A 17343-nucleotide genomic window follows, 5' to 3' on the forward strand; every position below is an offset into this window, starting at 1 on the left:
AAATCTAGTATTCAAACACCCTCATTTACCTGGTGAGAAAACAGACTTTTTAAGAATTAGAGTGGCTTGTCCAACATCATCAACATGGGTCCGCCTTCTTAATCCAGCTCCCCTGTGTTCTCCCAAGCCTTAAAACTGATCTCTAAATTGAATTCTAGAGCTAGTGTAACTTAGGACCTATGAGCTCTCTGCTATGATACAGCAGGAGAGAGGGTCTCTACGTAAGGGTTGGAACTCAGCCAGCTGTGGGTCCTACAGCCCCTGGAATTTGATGAAACAGTACTAGGGATCTGGTTATGATAATGCCATCTGTGCCTTTAGCCAGGATGACTTCTTCATGAAGGTGGAAGTCACAGCTCTGAAGAAAAGGAAACATGGGTGGCCCTAAATTTTCACCAGATGATTTCTGCAATTAACCAGCCCCCCACTAAACTTACGCTTTATACGTGCCAAAGGGCTCTGTATGGCCAGTTCAGAGGCTGTGCTGTTTCTTTTGTAATCTTAAACTGTCCCAGATGCAGTTTAGCATTTTAGGTTGCAGGGTAATAATGAAATAATTGTCTTTGTTCTCTCTCAAGTGCCAATGTGGATATTTCGGAGAGGTAATGAGAAAAACCACAGAGATAGAGAACCGTTTGTTCAGAATTTTGAGATTCCCAGAATGTGAATTGGAAACCTACCAGAAGGCATATAGCAACAGGTTATTAGGCTCAGTTTATGTTTTTGGATGTCCTTTCTCCTAACAGAGAAGATGAAATGGTTTGCTAGTTATCACGGGAATAGTAATGTTACAAGCTCAAAACAAAATGAGATAATCTAACATGACCGAGCTCCGATTAGCTCAGCTTGCTTGAATTATTCCAGCTTATGATGGGCTCTGGGATAGTACCTGTCAAGAATAAAAGGAACTATGTGCATGTTTACGATATTCTGCTAAGGTGATTAATGAAGTACTTCTATCTTTAGTTCATTAAGTGTTATGTCATATCCCAGGAGCACTGAATGCTCCTTTAAGTGGTAGTCAATGCAGCAAGACAGGAATCAGAGGGGCGCCTGGGTGGCTCAATTGGATTAGTGTCTGCCTTCGGCTCAGGTTATGATCTCGTGGGGCTCCCTGCTCAGCAGGGAGTCTGCTTTGTGCTCCCACTCTCAAATACATCAAATCTTTAAAAAAAAAAAAAAAAAAAACAGATGAAATGGCTGTAATACCTATAACTGCCCCTGAAAATCAACTCTAAAACATAATTAATAAAAGTTGAGCAGAATGGCCTGATAGAAGATAAATATGCAATGGCCAATAGATTACCTAGATACCAACAGATACTAGTTAGAGAATATGGCATCTTTTCCATTATCACAGCAACAAGACCCCCAAAATATGTAGGAATAACACTAAAAAGAAGAATAGAACATAAAATTAAAAGATTTTGGTGAAATGGGACACGGTCTGTGTTTTGGATGGAAAAACTTGTATATTATAAAAATAATTCTTACCTAAACAATTCTTCCCATGGGATTGCATTAAATTCACATTAAATTCCAATGGAATCTTTAGAGATGGACTTAAGAATTATTATGAGAACAAACTATTCAACAGGGAGTAAAATATAGCGTGGGTGTTACTGGATTAAGATTAAAAAATCAGAAACGGGGGTACCAGAAGAGACCCTGGTTTAAGAATTTATTCTACTATTATAAAGGAAAGACCCTGGGGTGCCTGGGTGGCTCAGTTAAGCATCTGTCTTCAGCTCAGGTCATGATCTCAGGGTCCTGGGATGGAGCCCAGTGTCGGGCTCCTTGCTCAGTGGGGAGTTTGCTTTTCCCTCTCCAATAAATATTTAAAAATGGGATGATAACCCAGCCAATAATTTTAGTCTATGTGGAAAATAAAGACAATTTTATCTCATACTATATATCATAAACCAAAATAAGTTCCAGATGAATTAATGGCCAAATGTAAAAAGCAGAGATTAGAAAAAAATGCATGTGGATATTCAGTTGATTTTAAAGATTAACATCTTTAAAAAAATACAAGTGAGATCTGAAACTATAAACCTTACCCTCCAATTTTTTTTTTTTTTTTTTTTTTTTTTTTTTTTTTGTCAAAACAACAGAACAGAACATCGAACAAAAAACTACATTTTGGAAGCAAGCAATAAACGAGGAAATGTTTTTAGGAAAAATAATAGTTCCTCCCCCCACTTATCTGCAGGAGATAGCGTCTAAGCCTTCCAGTGGATGCTTGAAACCACGGATAGTACCAATCCCTATATATACCATGCTTTTTTCCTATACATCCAAACCCGTGATAACATTAAATTTTTAAATTAGGCACAGTGAGAAACTGAGAACAATTATATCAATATGCTATAAAATCTTGTATTTATCCATCTTCTTGTGACACTGTGAGATGATACAATGCCTGCATGATGAAATGAAGTGTGGGCAACGTAGAGGCATGGTAATGTAGCATGAAGCTATTACTGACCTGATGATCTATCAGAAGATCGTCGGCTTCCTGACCATTAGTAATGGGATACTACTTAGTAGTAGTGGTAATACTACTAGGAAACAACAAATAAGAGGGAACTACTGTATGGAAAAATGTGAGAGATAAGAAAACTGGGGCCAATTTGAATAGAAAAATGGGTACAATACAATTATGTTTAATTCCTAGAACTAAGGAGGAAAAATGATTTACTAATAAAGCTATAAAACTTTTAAAATGTTCTTTTGTTTGTTTTGTTTTTTACTTTTTTCTTTCTACTCCATTTTGGCAGGAAGGAGTATAATAAAGGCACAGCTGGTCCCAGCATAGACTGGTACATCTTGTCTGGAAAGGAATGTGACAAAATGTATCCAAGCTCTCAAACCGATTATTCCCTTTGATGCAGTAATTCTCAGAACTCCATTCTAAGGAAATAATTAAAGATATAAACAAGGACTGATAAAATAATGATGTTCATCCAAACCTTATTTAAAAGAATGTAAAACTCCCGGCAAACTACACATCCCAGATTATGTATTAAATGTAGTACAATCGTGTGATGTTATGCTGTCTTTTAAATATTTGTTGTGAGGATATGTGACACCAGGGAAATATGCTCTTAATAATCACAAGAGAAAGAAAAAGAATATGAAAACTCTCTACAGTGTGCGTTTTGCTTTGAAGAAAACAACAGTGCTGTGTGAATATACACGTGCAAATATTTGGGGAGGACTAGAAAAGAAGATGGAAGAAAATGTATCAGAGTATCGCTAGAAGCTTATCTGTGCATGGTGGGGTGATGTACGAGAGTTATTTCCTTAGCCTCTGTCCCTGCTGGAAGCCAGCTCACCTGCATAATCGTCTGTGCCGTAGTCATCGGTGGGGTCTTCGACTCGGCTGTAGCGGACACGTTCTACTTTAGGAAACTCGTTGGTTGGTGAGTATGGCTGCACGGAGGTACCATAGAGGACCAAAGACCATTCTTTCAATTTGCCTTGAGAAACAAAAATGAAATCATAGCATGACCCCATACTCACTCTTGAGCTTTACAATTTCATTCCTTCTCATTAAGAAAAAGTAAAAGAGGGGCGCCTGGGTGGCTTAGTGGGTCAAGCCACTGCCTTCGGCTCAGGTCATGATCTCAGGGTCCTGGGATCGAGTCCCACATCGGGTTCTCTGCTCAGCATGGAGCCTGCTTCCTCCTCTCTCTCTCTGCCTGCCTCTCTGCCTACTTCTGATCTCTCTCTGTCAAATAAATAAATAAAATCTTTAAAAAAAAAATTCTCTTCCCCACTGTTTTTCTTTCTTTCTTTTTTTTTTTTTTTTTAAAAGTAAAAGAGTTGTGCTAAGCATTTTCATATGAATCCTAGCATGAGGTGCATAGCTAGGATTGCACATTTTCCACCAGTTGAAGAATAACTGATATATCACATATGTACTGACTATAGGATAAGCCTTCATTTAATCAGCATTTATAAGACTGAGAAGTGAATGCCTCTCAGATAGCTGGACCAAGGGCTGATTTCAAATTACGGGTGTTTTAAAAGAGAACCCCAGATTTTTACAGAGGCCTTTGTCTTTCTACATATAAATACCATATTTAAATTTTAAAAAAATTTTATAGAAAAGACAAAACAACTTTGTTCCATTTAACTGAATTAGTCATTTAATCTTAATAATACTTCACTATACTAAGCTATAGACCTGAGCTGTCCACTGATACCCTCTAGACATTTGGCTACTTAAAATATAAAAATTTAGTTCCTTAGTCATACTAACCACATTTCAAGTGCTCAACAGCCATATGTGGCCAATGGCCACTACAATGGATAGCGCAAAGACAGAGTATTTCCACCACTGCAGAATGTTCTAGCAGACCGTGCTGCAATGAACCATTTTCTGGTCAAGAGTGCCTTGAGACAGGAGCCACAGGTTTTAACTCCTTTGCAGAGAAGGTTCTCAAGGAACATTTTGCTTTAGTACTTACTTCTTATAAAAACTGCTTACAGGTCACTAAGCTTAATAAGATTCACATAAAGAATCAACCATAAGCCAAAGTGATTAAGACAAAAACCATTAAAAACATGGAAGAGTGCTAGGAGGAAGCAGGACCTCCCTGAATGTCCCTCTTCCACTCAGCCAGATACAGAGAATCCAGGCACGGTGGGGGACAGGGTTCTGCCACAGCCCCAAGACTGGTGAACTTGAGGTGTCAGCTGATCCATTTATTAAGCTTGAATCTATTCAATGTTCACAACAATTGGGAGTAGGCACTTGAATTCCCAGTACAGAGGTGAGGAAATAGGCATAGAGGTTGATAATTTTCTCAAAGGCACTTAGAGTACAGATGGCTATTAAAACCCATCTGGGGGTTCCAGTTTAAGATGACAGTGTAGAAAGATCCTGAAGGCACCTCTTCCTCCAGACTCACTGAGACTACAGCTATATAGGGAACAATCTCTGAAAAAGAAAACAAAACCAACAGGCTGAGTGGCTCCCACACAAGAGGCAAACAAAAAACCCACATGAAAGCACGTAAGAGAGGACAAGACACAATCTTGCAATAAACCCCACCCCAGGCATTGTGACCCACAATCAGGACTCAAAACCCCACAAAGTTTCTCTGCAAGAAGCAAGAAGGTTTGAATCCCATATCAGCCACCATAATTTTTAAGATCTGCACCTGAGATGAGTCCCCAAGACCTCGAGCTTTGAAAATGAATAGGGCTTGAGACCTGCAAGGCTATAGTGAATGGACTAGTTTTTAAAGAGCTTGCCTGTGTGGACCCGCCAGCTCCAAGGCTCAAGGCAGAGGTAGCCAATTGAAAAGCACGGCTTTCTGTGAAAGAGGCTTATTTGGTTATCTTTACATACAGCTAGGGTCCTACGGAAATACTCTCCAGTGGGCACCATCTTGGCTCTCTCCCTCAGTCTTGCTCCAACTCACTAATATCTCCCAGAAGGAACCTGTACTCATCTGGGACCCAAATTTTTATGGCTGCCTACCAGGGGACACCTCTTGGTTGCTGGCACTGGTGGCCCGCAGGACTTAGGTTTACTGGTAACATAGGACTGTAAACAAAATGGACAGATCTATACTTCAGCTCACCCAGAAGAGAAAGAATCAAAAGCATCTAAGTCTTGATTTCAGCTCAGGTCATGATCTCAGGATGGTGAGATCAAGCCCTACTTTGGGCTTCATGCTGAGCATGAACCTTGCTTAAGATTTTCTGTCTCTCTCTGCCCTACCCCCCAGGTCATACACCCGCTCTAAAAAAACAAACAAAAAAGATGTGAAGTTATAACCAAAATAAAAATAAAACCATGAAAATATAAAGTATTAGACTATCATCAATTACACACCAACAAAATGAACGATCTAGAAGAAATGGGTAAATTTTTAGACTTATATAACCCACTTAAGACTGAAGCATTAAGAAACAAAATCTAATCAGAAATTACTAGTAAAGAGATGGAATCAGTAATAATAATAATAATAATGATGATGATGATGATAATAAAAGGTCAGAAGCTCCTTGCCATTGGTCTTGGTGATAATTTTTTCGGATCTGACCAAATGCAAAAACCAAAAAAAGGAAAATAAGTCAGACTATATCAAACTAAAAAGCTCTGCATGGCAACGGAAGCCATCAAGATGAAAAGGCAACCAGCCTACTGAATGGGAGAGAATATCTGCAAATCATGTATCTCATGAGAGGTTACTACCCAAAACATACAAAAAACTCCTACAACTCAGTATCAGAAAAATAATCTGATTAAAACATGGGTTGGGAATATGAACAGACATTTTTCCAAAGATGACATACATGAGGCCAGCAGGTATGTGAAGAGATGTTCAACATCACCACTTAAGGAAATAAAAATGAAAACCACAATATACCTTGCCCCTATTAAAATGGCTATTACTAAAAAGATGAGATCTAGCAAGTGTTGGTGAAGATGTGGAGCAAAGGGAGCCCTTGTGCACTCTTGGTGGACACGTCAATCAGTGCAGCTGTGATGGAAACCAATATGGAAGTTTTTCAAAACATTAACAATAGAACTACCATATGATTCAGTTATTCCACTTATGGGTATATCTGAAGAAAACAAAAGCATTAACTTGTAAAAGTATATGTACTCCCGTGGTATTCAAAATAGTCAAGATGTGGAAACAGCCTAGGTGTCCATTGATGTATAAATAATAAAAATGTGGTATTTTTACCAGTGGTAATAATACAGTAGAATCATATCATAAAAAGGAAGGAAATACTGCCATTTGTGAAAACATGGATGGATCTTGAGGCCTTCTGTGAACTGAAATGTCAAAAAGACAATACTATATGATTTCACTTGTATGCTGAATCTAAAGATAACCCAGAATTACTATGGTGATCATTTTGCAATACGTATAAATATCAAATTATTAGGTTATATGCTTGAAACTAATGTTACATATCAATTATATCTCACTTTAAAAAAAAGAAAAGCCATTCAGAAGCCAAATGCTGGTTTTTTTTGTTGTTGTTAGACTGAGTACACGAGTAGGGGTGGGTGATGGGGGGGAGAGAGAATCTTAAGCAGGCTGCATGCCCAGTGTGGAGCCCAAAGTGGGACTTGATCTCATGACCCTGAGATCATGACCTGCACTGAAATTAAGAGTCAAATGCCTAACTGACTGAGCTACTCAGGTGCCCCAAATGCAGTGTTCTTAAACCATTATAAGAAGCAACCTTCCTGTTTATTTCCAAGAGTTTAGAACCTTTAAGTTTAAAAATCAACATACTCTATGCCACATTCATTGTTGTTTGACATTTGCACTGGGCCAGACCATTGCTTTATATGTGTTTGCCCTCTGCCAGCTTTTCCTTGGATTTACATGTTAATGACTATGCTTTTCATAATTAGGGTGCCGTTCAGTCTCAGAATTCCAAGTAGTGGCAAGAAATGAATGTCTAACTGAAATTCATGACCCGCTTGCTTTTTCATAACAATGCAAAAGAGAACACATTTTTCTTTGGCAACTCTCAGGTATACAAATGGAGCATATAATGCAAGGACACTATCGGAAATCCAATCCACCAGTCACCCTAAAACCTGGCTCATTTAACTTAAGATCAGTTTGGATCTAAAATTTACCCTTGTATAATACTTGTAAGAATGCTGACTCATAATTGATTATTTCCATTTGTGTCCGTTCTGAAATGTCTCGTAAGCCCACTGGGGACATACTTGTTGGGCAATTCATCCCTTTATGTTTCACTTATTATGTAATCTTATTTCCTTAGAATCTAGCACAGTTCACATCAGATATTGCCATATTTGGGCCATCATGTTTCCCTTATCATAATGTTTTCCATTTGCTAAATTACTCAGGAGATTTTGCAGTTGATGATGCAACTTTCTGTTAAGAAATCACTGTGTAAATACAGAATGAGAAAAATCTATTGTTATATGTTGGTATAAAAGTGCAATCTGCCCAAGGATGAAAACCCAAGATAGGTCTAATGTCTAACAAAACAAAGACAATGATTAAAAAAAATCCTTCCTATGGACTTCTAATTCAAGATGTGGGAAGACCCTGAATTCACTAGCTCCATAGACACACTCAATCTCTTCCTCCTGAAGTAGAACTAAGTGCTGACTGAACACGTTCCATACAAGAAAAGATAGACCACATAGAGAATGGCAAAAAAGATGGAGACAGAGTCATGAAGGGACTTTGCCCTCCCCCAACACCATGAATTGCAGCAGTTTAAAAGTGCAACTAGAACATGTAAGATCCAGCCCTAGAACTCCACCAAACGCAGGGGCAGTTGTGGAAGTATCTCCAGGTTGGAGGGGCTGGTGAGTGCCACGGTTTGCATTCCCCCCTCCACCGTGATAGCACAGAGAGGAGCAGGGTCTAGAGCCAATGCTGTTCTGCTGCCTTAGTGAGCTCTGGGCCCTTAGCCCACACTTTTAAACATTTAAAAGAGGAACTGGAATATAAAGGATCCAGCTGAAACTCAGCCAAATTGTGGGAGCTGCTGGAACTCCCTCTGGCTCCAAGAGGCTGGTGAGTGCCATGGTCTGCGTTTCTCTTCCACCTTGATAGCATAGACAGGAACATGGTCTGGTTGCCCTTGTCAGTTACAACCTCCATAAATCCCAAACCCCTAGCCCACATCAGCCCCAGCTGTCCTACCAAGGCAGTCCCAGCGTGGTGCACATTGGGATACCTGGATCAGTGCTCACGATAGCTCTAGCCATCTCACCAAGGTGACACATGTGCCAAGTATCCAGGAATACTCTAGACCCACAAATTGGCTTACAACTTGCCAGGACTTCCCTGATGCAGGGTACCCCATGATCTCCTGGTCTGAGCCTTCTGGGCTTCAGATGGAGCTTGGATCTACTTTAGCTTCAACTGTCCTCCCAAGGTGCCCCTCAGCACAAGGACCCCTGGGACCTGATAGCTTGTAGCCACTTCAGCTTCTCTGCTCAAAGACTGTGACCCCTCCAGCTTACATGTACTTTAGTTTCATCTGCTCTGTTGGGGAACTCTCTGCGTGGAGAGAACTGGGACTACCCCAGCCCATGTCCACTTCAGTATTAGCTATCTTGCCAGGATACCCTCTGCACAGAGTGTTATGATTCCCAGGCTGGTACCCATTTCAGCTTCAGCTATTAGACTGTGGTGCCTCCTGCACAGATTGCCTCAGGACCACCCTGACACAGCTCAGGCCAGTCCACTAGGGTGGTCCCAGCATGGAGTGACCTGAGACTTCCAGCCGCCAGCTAAAGTCACCAGGCACATACAGTCTGCAAAGCAGATGACCATACACAAGATCAGTCCTTCTAGTTTAGGATAAGTAGCTCTTCGTCTAATTCTTAGAAACAAATGCAGAAACCCAAACAAAATGAGTAGACAAATGAAAAGAGTGAAAGAACAGACAAGCCTCATAAAAATAACAAAGTGAAATGTACATAAGCAATATGCTTGATAAACAGTTCAAAATAACGGTCATAAAGATGCTCAGGGGACTAAAGAGGAGTGGAAGAGCTCAGAACTTCAACAAAGAGGCAGGAAATATATAGAAAAATCAATCAGTTGAAGAACACTAACTGAAATTAAAAATACACTATAAGGAATCAATAGTAGATTAGAGGATACAGAAGAATGGATCAGTGATCTGGAAGACAGGGTAACAGAAAGCATCTGAGCTGAACAGCAGATAGAAAACAAAAAACTTAAGAATGAGGATAGGCTAAGGGAACTCTAGGAAAACATAAAGCAATCAATCATTCACATTATAGGGATCCTAGAGGGAAAAGAGAGAGAGAAAGGGACAGCAAACTCATTTGAAGAAATAATATCTGAAAACTCCCTAGCCTTGGGAAGGAAACAGATATCTAGGTTTAAGAAGCAGAGAGAGTTCAAAACAAGAGGAAATCAATGAGATTTACACTAAGACAGAGAACAATTAAAATGGCAAAGATAAAAGATAGAGAATATTAAAAGCAGCAAGAGAGAAATAGTTAGTTATGCAAAAGGTAAACCTCATAAGGCTTTCAGCTGATTTTCAGCAGAAAATTGCATGCCAGAATAGAGTGGCATGGTATATCTGAAGTGCAAAACAAAACAAAACTCCACATCCAAAAGTACTCTACCTAGCAAGATTATCATTAGAATTGAAAGTGAGATAGAGTTTCCCCAAACAAAACATAACCATTAAGCCAGTCTTACAAGAAATGTTAAAAGGGACTTTTTTAGTTGAAAAGGCCATAATCAGAAGAAAATTATGAAAGGGAAAAATTTCACGAGTAGAAACAAACATACAGTAAAGGTAGTAGAACCATCACTTATGGAGCCAGTATAGATGGATTCACAGGTGAATTCCACCGAACATTTAAACAAGAGTTAATACCTATTTTCCTCAAACTATTAAAAAAAAAGAAGAAGAGGAAGGAAAGCTTCTAAATACATCCTATGAGACTAATGTTACCCTGATACCAAAACCAAAGGCACTACAAAAAAGGAAAACTACAGGCCTAAATCCCCGATGAACACAGATGTAAAAATCCTCAATAAAATACTAGGAAACCAAATTCAATCATACAGTGAAAGGACATTCATGGTGATATTGAATCTACGGATACAATGGTGGTTTAGTATCTGTAAATCAATCACTGTTCTATACCACAATAATAACATGAGATAAGAATCACAGGATTGTCTCAGTAATGCAGAACAAGCATTTGACAAAATTCAACATCCATTCATAATAAAAACTCTCAACAAAGTGGGGTTAGAACGACATATCTCAACATAATAAAGGCCGTATATGACAAACCCATAGCTAATGTCATACTCAATGGTGAAAAACTGAAAGCTTTTCCTTTAAGATCAGAAATAAGACAAAGATGCCCACTCTTGCCATTTTTAGTCAACACATGGTACTGGGATGTTTTAGCTGTAGCAAACAGACAAGAAAAAGAAATAAAAGACATACAAATTGGTAAGGAAGAAGTAAAAGTGTCACTATTTGCAGATGACATGACATTATAAATATAAAACCCTAAAGACTCCATCAAAACTCTAGAATAAATGAATTCAGTAATGTTGCAGGATACAAAATTAATATTTGGAAATCTGCTGCATTTCTATACATTAACGATGAAGTATCAGGAAGAAATTAAGAAAACAATCCCACTGACAATTGCACCACAAAGAATAAAACACCTATGGATAAACTTAACCAAGTAGGTGAAAGACTTAGAGTCTAAAAAGTAGAACACTGATGAAAGAAATTGAAGACAACAGAACAAATGGCAAAAGAGTCCACGCTCACAGATTGTTAAAATGTCCAGAAAGAGAATACTAAAACTGGTGTGAAACTACTGAAGGCCCCGAACAGCCAAAGCAGTCTTGAGAAAAGAACAATAAAGCTGGAGGTATCACAATGCCAGATTTCAAGATCTACTACAAAACTGGAGTAATCAAAACACTACGGTCCTGGCACTAAAAGAGACACATCCATCAGTGGAAGATAATAGAGGGCCTAGAAATAAACCCACACTTCTATAGTCAATTAATCTACAACAAAGAAGTCAAGAATACATAATGGGGTAAAGATGGTCTCTTCAATAAATGGTATTGGGATAAGTGGACAGCTGCATGCTAAAGAATGAAACTGGGTCACTTTCTTATGCCAGACACAAAAATAAACCACAAAAAGATGAAAGACATAAAATATGAGACCTGAAACCATAAAACTCCTCAAAGAAAACACAGCCAGTAATTTCTCAAACATTGCCCTTAGTAACATACTTATGGATATGTCTCTTTAGGAAAAAGAGGCAACAGCAAAAATATACTACTGGGACTACACGAAACTAAAAAGCTTTTGCACAGTAAAGGAAACCATCGTCAAAACAAAACAACCTACTGGATAGAAGATACTTGCAAATGAAATATCTGATAAGGGGTTAATATCCAAAATGTATCAGAACTTACACAGCCTGGCACACACACACAAAAATCTGATGAGAAATGAGCAGAGAACCTGGATAGATATTTTTCCAAAGACGCAGATATGACCAACAGACACACGAAAAGATGCTCAACATCACTAATCATCATGGAAACACAAATCAAAACTACAATGAGGTATCACTGCACGCCATTCAGATTGGCTAAAATAAAAGAGACAAGATACAAGTGTTGTCGAGGATGTGAAGAGAAAGGAAGCCTCATGCACTGGTCGTGGGAATGCAAACTGGAGCATTCTGCACTCTGGAAAACAGAATGGGGGTTCCTCAGAAAATTAAAAACAGAAATACCGAAGGATCCAGAAATTTCATTACTGGATATTTACCCACAAAACCAAGAATACAGATTCAAAAAGACAGATGCAGGGGCGCCAGGGTGGCCTAGCTGGTTGAGCATTTGACTCTTAATTTTGGCTTGAGTCATGATGTCAGGGTCCTGGAATCAAGCCCTGTATTGGGCTCCATGTTCAACGGGAAGTCGGCTTGAGTTTCTCTCTTTCTTTTGACTGTCCCCACAGTAGTGTGCTCTGTCTCTAGTACATAAATAAATCTTTTTTAAAAAGATACATGTACCCCTATGTTTATTGCAGCATTATTTACAATAGCCAAGATGTAGAAGCAACTTATGTGTCCACTGAGAGATGGATGGATAAAGAAGAAATGCTGTATATACATAGTTGCGCGCACACACACACACACACACACACACACACAGAGTGGAGTACTACTCAACCATAAAAAGGAATGAGATCTTGCCATCTGTAACAACATGGATGAATCCAGAAGGGATTATGCTAAGTGAGAAAAGTGAAACAGAGAAATGCAAATACCATACGATTTCATTCATAAACACAGAGAACAAACTGCTGGTTGCCAGAGAGGAAAGGGAAGGAAGCAACATCAGAGAAGGAGAGTAGGAGGTACAGGCTTACCGTTATGGAATGAATGGGTCACAGGGATGAAAGGCACAGCACGGGAAACAAGAGTCAAGGGTCCTGTAATAGCGCTGTGTGGTGCAGGTGGTAGCCACACCTGTGTGGCTAACACAGACTTGTCGAGTCACCATGTTGTACACCCCGAACTAATGTAAAGTTGTGTGTCAACTACACTTCAATTAAAAAAAATCCTTAATATGTGCTTTAATAATAAGCAAGTGGGAAGAAACAAAGAGATAGAAGCTCAGTTCGGAATTAGGAACCTATGTACTTGGGAATGATTTCTACCATTTAATTGGGCTAGAAAATTCTAAGTCTCTAAGTGAATTTCTATCAGCTTACTAAAAAAAAATCCCTCACTAATTAGAGAAGCCTTCCCTAGGACTGTACACCAGAGAAACAATGATGCCCACACACGGAAAGAAACATGCCCACACATAGAAGTACAAGTCCCTTTTCAATATTGTGACTAATCCTAAACAGGAAGGTTGGTTAAAGGAAGGATATCCAAAGACTGTGTGAATTTATTAAAGCCTCCTGACTCCAGGTCAGTAATAGCATTAGGCTATCTCTCTTCTGGCAGAAAAGGACATCAGTAAAATGCCTAGAGGTGACTAGAACTACACATGAACATTTAAACGGTGTAAGTGGAAGCCAGTGCTGGGAAAGAGACAACTCTAGGTTATCTGGGCTACTGCTGACAGCCTCTAACACAGATGATCGTCACCAACTCTGGAGGAAGTCTGAACTCCTGGAGGGCAGAGAGATTTACATTCACAGCCTCTGACCCTTGCACATAAATACCAGGTCTACCAGGTCTACCAGGAGTGTGCCCCTAGGGGGAGTTTGCTGTTGTGGGGAGAAGCATTTTATCACCAACATTCTTTAGAGTTGTGACAGTAAAGAACTGTCACTTTTAGTCTTATATTCTCGATAGTGTACCCCTATGTCTGTGCCTTAAGGCTTCACAGCCCTTGGTACACAGCTATTGAATTTGGACAGTGATGATTTCCCTGGGATCTCTTGAGATGTAAGAGCCCTCAACTGTCACCTGCCAATGGATCCACTGGGGTCGGGCAGCACAGCCAAGTCACCAAGCCACCATTGCCCCTGAATGCCACAACCCAGTGTATCTCTATCACATGAGCACTGAGCAAGGCCCAGAAGGAGGAAGGGAGGGGAAAGGAATTTCCTGGGGACTAAGTAGGTTAGGAACCAATGAAAGCATCTAGAAACCAGGGGCTAGTTTATTTTAATGGTTTCCTTCAATCCTGCCTTGTTGACCAACATTTGATTTCTCGATCACACTTTGGCAACACTCTATTCATGACGCACGCTGGAAGAGAGCTGGAACTGGATACCCTTTAATGAATCTTCTACCCCTATTCGTTGTGACCTGCCACCTGAGTGTGGGTCTTCTGGGGCAACACAGAGGAACCCCATCACAGAATTAGGGAGAAGAGATCGCCAAATGCATGGCCAAAAATGGACCTCTCGGAATGAGTACCTTTCCCTGATCAGTGGGCAAAAGTAAGGCAAATGGCTGATCCATTCCTCTGTTCTGCTGTGTGTCTCCTTTGCCCTATGCAGCACACAATTCTCTGAGTAACACACACCCTTACAATGAATTATGGAATGTCTGGGTTAATTTCTTCTGCAATCCGGAGAGGGCTAGAACTGGATACCCATTAGTCCAAACAAGCCCTCAGGCCTGGATCTTCTTGAGATGGGCTGCACAGAGAGAGCACTGGGAAGCACGGATTTCTTAGATGACTGCAGATGTGTCCACAGCTGGGTGGGAGCTGGGGTGGTTGTGAAACAGATCACCTGTTCCCGAGCCAAGTACTACGTAGGGCTCCACTGTGGACAACACAGGTGCTGTGAAAATCTTCAGTCTCCCGCCCCAAACTGCATTTGTACTTTCCCTTACTTTGTGTTACAAACAAGCTTCATATATTAGCAGGAAGATGGAGGCAGGCCATGTGTTTCTGTTAACATCGTAATTTCCACATTTTACTAAGGAAGTATTCCTTTCCCTTAGCTCTTAGGCTTACATGGGGCAGAATACCAACATTCATTTTTCTTTACTGGTAACCAGCATAGCTTGCACAGGCCAAGCTCAATGTCTTGTGTGCACTAAAAATTAATTTTAGAACAAATTCAGAGGAACAGATAATTAAGGAAACCATCTCTAGATGAGGCTAGCTTGCTTCTGGGGGAAGCTGGTTAGATAGAGCATAGATTCTGAAATGTCAATCAATAGCTGTCACATTTTGTCTTATACTTAGATCAAAACATTTATTCTTTGAGCCTTCAATCATTACCCCTCAAATGGTAATACTGAGAACTGGAATATGTACAGATACTCCAACTATAGGATCACATGAGAAAGGATGATGTTGATATATAAATGCAAAAACCTTCCAGGCCAAAACAGATTCCATCACTTGTTTCTGCAGAGTAAACCAAATGATAGTAAAGGGAGTTCCTACCTGGAGTCTTGAAGTTCCTCAGCTGGGAGGGGGTATCATAAACTTCAAGGATCCAGTCACCGGTGGCTCGCTCTCCCCAGCAATGAATGGTCATGAACTCCCAGTTTTTAAATCCTTCCATAGAATGATCAAAAAGCCTGTGAGATAACCAGAAAGCATTGTTTTCTATATTATTTAGAATCCAATGAAGGTCAAGGCAAGACCATGATAAGTGATCTTTTTGTATCCATCAGCAGGTTCAGCTCAATACTGGAGGCCATTTTCCTCTTGGACACTGACAATGAGTAGACCCAAATGCATGTCATCATTCTACCACAGGCAAATAGGCACAGTGGTGGCCTTGTAATAGCAACTCTGGAAGGGGTAAACATTTGGGTATCGGGAAAACCAGGTTATGACTCTACCCATAGGAGTGATAATACCAAGTATTAAAGGTGTGGGACAACTGAAACTCTCTTACACTGCTGATGGGAATGCCAAACAGAACAGCTGCTCTGAAAACAGTTTGGTAGTTCCTACCATGTAACTCAACAATCCCCCTCCCAGACATTTACCCAAGAAGTGAAAACATATGTTCATACAAAGAACTCCACATGAATGTTCACAGCAGCTTTATTTGTAATTCTTGAAAACTGTTAACAACTCAGATGTCTCTCAACTAGTGAATGGGTAATCAAGTTCTGGTATATTCACATGACAAAATAGTACCCAGCAATAAAAACTATTGAACTACTAATAAATGCAACAACATGAATTAATTTCAAAAGCATTGAAGCTAAATGAAAAAAGTCAGACATAAAAGACTACGTGCTGTAGGATTCAATTTCTAGGACATTCTAGAAAAGGCATCATAAACAGAAACAGATCAGTGGGTGCCAGGGGCTAGGAGGGAAGAAGGGGCATGGTGGAAGTTCCAGGAGTGACAGAATTGTTTTATATCTTGAAAATAATGGTGTATAGATATAGAGCATTATTCATCACTGAATTACTCACATTAAAAAGTGAACTGTATTGTTCATAAATTAGGACTCAGTAAAAAGACCCTGTCCAGTCATCTTAACCAGTTGAGGGAGTCATGCCTGTAAGTTCAGCCTACATTCTGCTCTTCTAGCTCTTCCAGTGATTTTTTAAGCTCCAATTTCCCTATTTCTATATGAAATAGCTAGCATTATTTCCTGTGATGTAATCCTGAGAGATACAAAACATGAAGGAAAAGAAGAAAACAGAATCCTCATTAAGAATAAAGAAACGTCAATAGATAATGTATAAACAAGCACATGAAGAAAGAGGCATGTCACTTATCTAGGCATATTATATAGAATTGATGACCCAAAGAAATATTAAGATTTCTATAGGGGGTGCCTGGCTGGGTCAGTCATTGGAACAGGTAACACTTGATCTTGGGGTCATGAGTTCAAGCCCTGTGTGGAGTGTACAACCTACTTTTAGAAAAAGATTTCTGGGGCACCTGGGTGGCTCAGTGGGTTAAGCCACTGCCTTCGGCTCAGGTCATGATCTCAGGGTCCTGGGATCGAGTCCCACATCAGGCTCTCTGCTCGGCAGGGAGCCTGCTTCCCTCTCTCTCTCTCTGCCTGCCTCTCCATCTACTTGTGATCTCTCTCTATCAAATAAATAAGTAAAATCTTAAAAAAAAAAAAAAAAGAAACCCTGTCAAGAGCCTTAAAAAAAAAAAAAAAAGAAGAAGAAGAAGAAGAAAAAGATTTCTATAGAGATGGGACAATAGAAGGTTAAAAAGTTAAAGATAGGGCAAGAGACAGTTTTTAAAATTTTTTTTTATAAAACCTAAAAAATTATGTGTGTCTAGAGAAAGAACTTGAGAGCTAGAGAGGCAAACAGGGAAGCAAGAATATCTTTAGTATGGTCTTAGGAGCAA

At 39.7% G+C, this 17343-nt stretch overlaps 1 protein-coding gene and 1 long non-coding RNA gene across 4 annotated transcripts in view; one reads left to right on the forward strand and one right to left on the reverse strand.

Annotated features, from left to right (window-relative positions):
- The window catches only part of LOC132024800 (uncharacterized), a 59813-nt gene extending 56820 nt beyond the window's left edge, over positions 1 to 2993 (forward strand). The window contains exon 4 of the long non-coding RNA XR_009406311.1: positions 2781 to 2993. This is a non-coding gene — a long non-coding RNA (uncharacterized LOC132024800). The remainder of the gene's footprint in view (positions 1 to 2780) is intronic.
- Positions 1 to 17343, reverse strand: part of PCSK5 (proprotein convertase subtilisin/kexin type 5) — a 447741-nt gene that overhangs the window by 171249 nt on the left and 259149 nt on the right. For all 3 annotated transcript variants that reach the window (XM_059411831.1, XM_059411830.1, XM_059411828.1), the window contains exons 13-14: positions 15450 to 15586; positions 3339 to 3482 (exon numbers count right to left, since the gene is read on the reverse strand). In XM_059411831.1, the coding sequence (XP_059267814.1) occupies positions 3339 to 3482; positions 15450 to 15586 (281 nt within the window). The remainder of the gene's footprint in view (positions 1 to 3338; positions 3483 to 15449; positions 15587 to 17343) is intronic.

This window comes from Mustela nigripes, chromosome 9, assembly GCF_022355385.1.
Source record: "Mustela nigripes isolate SB6536 chromosome 9, MUSNIG.SB6536, whole genome shotgun sequence".
Taxonomy (NCBI): domain Eukaryota; kingdom Metazoa; phylum Chordata; class Mammalia; order Carnivora; family Mustelidae; genus Mustela; species Mustela nigripes.